Source organism: Eumetopias jubatus, unplaced genomic scaffold (genome assembly GCF_037043125.1).
Source record: "Eumetopias jubatus isolate StellerSeaLion01/CBP00866 unplaced genomic scaffold, mEumJub1_p1.0 scaffold_15, whole genome shotgun sequence".
In the NCBI taxonomy this organism is placed as follows: Eukaryota; Metazoa; Chordata; class Mammalia; order Carnivora; family Otariidae; genus Eumetopias; species Eumetopias jubatus.
The window spans coordinates 73408705-73414704 of record NW_028274821.1 but is presented as its reverse complement, the minus strand read 5'-3'; the positions used below and the strand labels follow the sequence as shown (position 1 = coordinate 73414704).

Below are 6000 nucleotides of genomic sequence, written 5' to 3'. Positions count from 1 at the left end.
ATATGTTGAGGGGCACCTGGGTGGCTCAGTGGGTTGAGTATCCAACTCTTGATCTCAGGGTTCTGAGTTCAAGCCCTGCACTGGGCTCTGTGCTGGGCGTGGAGCCTACTTTAAAAAAAAAAAAAAAAAAAAAACCTCCTTGTTTAAACAATGAGGTACAATATTTTCATCTGTCAATTTTAGAAAGATTCTGAAACTGGCCATTCTGTGTTTGAGCAAGGATACCAAACAACGAGCAGTTTTGCGTGCTTTCTCGAACCATTTCGGCAGCAACAGGTGTCAGAAGACTGGAAGGAAATAATACATAATGGTGGTTTCACGATTTCCTTTATTTATTTAAAAAAATTCAGATATAAGTAACAGACCATAAAATTTGCCTTTTAAAGTATACAATTCAGGGTTTTTTGTATATTCACAAGGTTGTGCAACCATCACTGCTGTTTTACCGCAAAACATTTTCATCATTTCAAATTCTTTCCAGACTCTTCCTCCCCTGGGATCTGCTCTCCAGTTAAAAGTATTCTGCCTTCACAGGCCTGGAAATGCCTCCAGCTTGGGAGGAGCCTGGCCCTGGACAGTGGGGGGCGGGGCGGGGGTCAGGCTTAGCACTCTCCCATCTGGGTCTCCAGCCAGTGGAGCCATTTCTTTCCTTTCCCAGCCACTGGAGTGGTACCATCTAAGAGGCTGAGTCAGGCTGTGAGCCAAGGCGGGAGGCAGGGGCCAAAGGGGCCAAAAAGGGCCAAAGCTTCTCAGGTCTGCCTGCTCAGAACAAGCAGAGCTCAGGCCTCACCCCAGAGTTACTGAACCAGAATCTCTGTGGGCAAGGCCGAGGCATCTGTATTTTTTTTTTTTTTAAAGTTCTCTGGGTGGTTCTAACATGCAACCAACGTAGAAAAGCCCAATGTGAAGCCATCTAAGCCTGACTGTAGTGCAGGTAAAAAGGAAGATTTCAAAATTAACACTTGACAGAATTCTCCCAGTAATTCTGATTATGAATGGTGGAACATGTTATTTATAAAAATATAAAATAAAAAAAGGAAAGACAGTAAACAAAAATACATTATTGTTAATGTTTTGATTGTATTCAAATTTTTATTTTGAACAAAAAACTTAATACAATGATTTTAAATAATAAAACGTGGTATATTCTAGACACTTGTTGGTATTTTGTTTTTAATTTGGACTCCTACAGTTCTGTTGTGATGCTTCCTTCAACATTAAATTATTTCTTACCATATTATCACCACTCTAAACTTGCTAAACAAAGAATCACTCTAAGTGAAGCTTCACTTGAAGCTTCACTTTACCACAGAAAACACACACACAGAACAGTCATTTTTTATATTTACAAAACACAAGAAGTCTGTCCAGCCATTTGGATTTGTTGTTACATTGCCCATACTGAGATTAGCAAAAAGCTAACTAATAAGCAAGATTTCACTTCAGCAGTGCAAAAGATGGCATCAACCAAACTTCATTAAACAAACCAACAAATTACAAATTCAGTAAAATTCAACTTGTGTAATAGAGATTTAAAAAAAAAACACAAAGTGGGTCACAACTAGACTGGTTTTCACTGTGCAACTTTCCTCAGGGAACAATACTACCCATTTCACATAGAAAGGAATATGCATCAAAGCCTTTGTTCATGAAAAAAATGCCCTCCAAACAAATTCGTCATAAGGCGCAAAAAAAAAAAAAAAAATTTTTTTTTTTTAATGAAGCAGTTTGGCCCGGAGAAAAGCTTATACATAATGTGTATACATAGTATATGCACATTAATAGATACATTACAATTGAAACCAGGTATGTTAGTCATCAGACAATTAAATGAATTGGCTCAGTGTAGTGAAAATGTGTCCATTTTCTGTAAGTATGTAATTATTGCTGATATGCTACACGTTATGCTTTGACACAGAAACTGTAGTAACTTAGAACTTAAAGCTGCCATATTGCCGGCATCAGCCCTGCAGCAGGCGTTCATGTGGACAACATGCCATCCAATCCTGAAGAAAAAGCAAAAATTCCACTACAGAAAAAAAAAAAGGCTTATGCACTGTCCCTTACATTTTTGCCTATTTTTTTTTTAAACAAAAACGAGTCCAGTTCACCACAAGTTAAGCACAACCTGACAAGCAAGTTTAGCGGCAGGATGAGGAGCGAAGAGTGAAAGACAGCATGCATTTACAACTAGCGCCGATCTAGTCCATTCTGTCATACAAACTGGAATACAAAAATCCAATTTAAATAAGACTAGACTAACTGTAAGAGTTAAAAAAAAAAACACATACACAGTAGACTTAGTTTGATACTGATTAATTTTAAGAGGAAAACTCATCTTGTCCCCACTTAATACTCTACTGCAATTTATTTGATGGCTAGAATATTTACTTACTTAAAAAAGATATTAAATACCTGTATCATGAAATTACATTCTTTTTAACAATAAGACATACTGTGTAAGAAAATAGCTCATGTGTGAAATGTGTCTGAAATGCATTTTTCCTCACAACTATCAAAACATCCACTCACACTAAAACAAACCACCACCCCCCCGAAAAAAAGTTCAGGAAAGATGGGGTGCGGTCGGGTAAGGAGCAGGGAAGGAAAGGTTTACCAGCACAGTGATTAACAATGGTTCAAGACAGAACCAACAAGAGTTGGTCAAAAGGATGCCTTCAATACATGGCTACAATTAAAAACCCAACTCAACCACTTTTGGTTCATTGCAGTGAGACCAAAAAAAATCTCTCACAGATTCATATAAATACTAGACTCCAGCTCTTTTATTATTATTTTTAAAGTTTTCCCATTTGTTTTTGCAAGGCCTAGCTACCTTATTACAATTTATATTTGCTCTGCAACAACTACAAGAGGTAGGCATAGAGCATGAAAAAGTTTCTTAGTTAGTACCTCACTGTGGGCTGTTCACCACATACCTTTCACTTTAGACATGTAAAGGGATTACTTTCTAGCCTTTCCTAAACCCCAAAACAAAGCTGCTGCCAACCCATGAATGTTCTAAAAGAGTGGTACTCACAAATAAGAAACTTTCTCTACTGAAGGATACTGTCATAGTGTTTGTTGCAGAGCATTTTCATATATATATATATATTCATTTATTTTTAAAAAATAAACAAACAACAACAAAAACCAAACCCAGGTTCCTAGAACCAATTCTCTTGATTCACTACTTCCACAAAATAAAGTGTACCATTTGGCCAAGACTACAGATGTGTTTTTTTTTTCTTCACAGATGCAAGTGCCATGCAAAATAAATTAAAGAACAGATATCAAACATACATGTGATAAAACTACTGAAGGTAGATCTTTAAAAGCATTTATATAAACATAATTTATAATACTTCTCTTTTTTTCCTTTAGGTACAGTCACAAAGCTGTTGTCATACATCTAGAATTTCCTCCGCTGTGCCTCCACAGCGCAATCTGTAGCGACCAGTTCTCCAGCTTATGGTAGGGTCCCATAATGCCGACAAAAAAATGTATATTGTCATCGATTCACGGATGAACCAGGCTACTGCATAATCAAGTTTTGAGAAACACAGTGTGCCACCCTAAGGATTTAAAAAAAACAAAACAAAACTGACTGACCGACTGTTGAACTAGACAGTTAAAAAAATGAAATTCTTCAATTTCACTCTTTTAAATACACCACATAAAAATCAAGCCTGCTTCTTTGTATGATTTAACTGCCATACTATATCTGTTAAAAAGTGTTAATGATGAGTAGAAAAACCATTAAAATCATGGCTATCCTGACCTATTTTAGTTTGAATACTTGATTTTTGGGGGAGCCTTAATAAAAATCATTTTATTACATTATTTTTTGGGGAGCCTTAATAAAAGTCATAGTATAACTACCAACTGAAAGTTGAAAATCAAGTTGAGTTTTGCATCTGCATTCTACCAAGGAAAGTAATGTTTAAACCTGATATTAACCTTCAATGGGAAGCTAAAGAATGGCTCAGATAGATTTCTTCAACCTTTTCTAAATTAAAATAGTTTTAGTTCTACCAAATGACTGCCAACGTTTTCGTGCCTATCCACATACCTGGACACCCCTGAGTTGAATGTAGTCAAATATAAACCAGGCCAGGCAATGACACATGAAAAATACCATAATATCCCATCTGAATACATGGTGGGCTGCCCATCCGATAATTAAACTGGCAACAAAGCACTCTGAAATTGGCTCACAAATTATTGTAGCAGGAAGCATGTTAATTCGCAATTTGGTCCACCTTAAAAAATAAAAAAAAGACTTTCTCTAAACAACAGCTTGGTTACAAGACTAATCAATTTTCCCCCCATATGATCAGCTCTTTACCCTGTAATATAAAGGCCCTCCTCTTTAAAGAGTATTTAATGAATTTCTTTTCTATTTTTATTTAGTATATAAAAAAGCCTATAAATTCATTTGTATGGATTATAAAAGTCAAAATATAGAAAGTTAGAAGAGATCAGCATATTAAAGAAATCAAATTCTCAACATCTTTTTAATTTTTTTTTTTAAGATTTTATTTATTTGACAGAAAGAGACAAAGCAAGAGAAGGAACATAAGCAGGGGAAGAGGAGGAGAAGCAGGCTTCCCGCGGAGCAAGGAACCCAACGTGGGGCTCCATCCCAGGACCCTGGAATCACAACTTGAGCCGAAGGCAGACGCTTAACCGACTAAGCCACCCAGGCGTCCCTCTTTTTTTTTAATTTTTTATTTAAATTCAACTTAGTTAACATATACTGTATTACTGGTTTCAGAAGTAGAATTTAGTGATTCATCAGTTACATATAACACCCAGTGCTTATTAGTCCCTCCTTAATGTCACCCAGTTAGCCCACCCCCCACCCACCTCAACATCTCTTTATTGAATGCTTTCAGGGTTATACAGCAAAGAAAATATATTTAGACAATAAGTTTATTTTAATAATGATGTTAAACTCTCTTTTCTGAAACTAAGCAAAATTTGACTTTTAGATATTTTAAATACCAAGTTAGATCATGTAAAAATTATTCCCCCCACCCTTTTTCTTTTAACCAAGTATAAAAAGAAAAAAAACAGCTGATTTACCTGATCATTCTGGACTGAAACTGGGAAATTGAGTAAGAGCCAGAGTTTTGCATTGCAACCTGAGTGGACATCGCAAACCTCCAGCCTCTGAAAATTAAGACAATTATAAAATGTACTAAGATGATGATGAACACATGCAGGCATGATTGACTATGCATTTACTCATCACTATAAAGAGGAAGCAACCATTGGTGTTCAGGGGGAGCCTAGTTCTCAGGATTAGCACCCTACTTGGGGTGTATCATACTTATGGATGTTTTAGCAATTACACAGGCCCATGACAGTACCATGTACAGCCTAAGGAACTACAACCCCTCCGTTTACAGTTGAAAAAATACAGACATTCTGAAAGTACTAAGTGGAGTGGGTTCTGTATTTCATAGTTTAGTCCCTGATCACTTACTCAACAAAACCAAAACCAAAAAACCACTAGCTCAAATGGGGGAGGGGATATCCACATGTTGTAGATATTCAACAAGAAATGCAAACAAAAAGTAGCATTATGTATCTCATGGGAAACACTATGAAACTATGAGCCACATGAATAACATCATGAAAGAATTTTAAAAGCATCCCTCAATTTTTAAAATCTTTAGTAAATTATCACACAAGGCAATGAAAACCCCTTTAAAAGCAAACAAGTATTTTGTGACAGAGAAATGTTATTAAGTCATTCTGTGAATCATTAGGTGGCTTCATAGCAAAGCACCAAATAATCTACAGAGAAATTCCAAAATGCGAAATCATATTCTTTAAATTTTCACCTGCTGGCTTATGACTGCACTAATATTTTTAATTCTTCTAAAACACATAGAAATTTACATCTATAATAATGTAAATTTATAATCACAGAGAAGCTTCCTTTTAATGTCAAACCACATTAAAGAATGTAAAAGAATCAGGACATTTATT

General features: G+C 35.9%; 1 protein-coding gene across 1 annotated transcript in view; it reads right to left on the bottom strand.

Moving 5' to 3' along the window:
• Positions 1-310: 310 nt before the first annotated feature.
• Positions 311-6000, bottom strand: part of UGCG (UDP-glucose ceramide glucosyltransferase) — a 39611-nt gene continuing 33921 nt past the window's right edge. The window contains exons 7-9 of the mRNA XM_028108707.2: positions 5089-5175; positions 4073-4262; positions 311-3575 (exon numbers count right to left, since the gene is read on the bottom strand). Of these exons, the coding sequence (XP_027964508.1) occupies positions 3405-3575; positions 4073-4262; positions 5089-5175 (448 nt within the window). The 3' untranslated portion in view covers positions 311-3404. The remainder of the gene's footprint in view (positions 3576-4072; positions 4263-5088; positions 5176-6000) is intronic.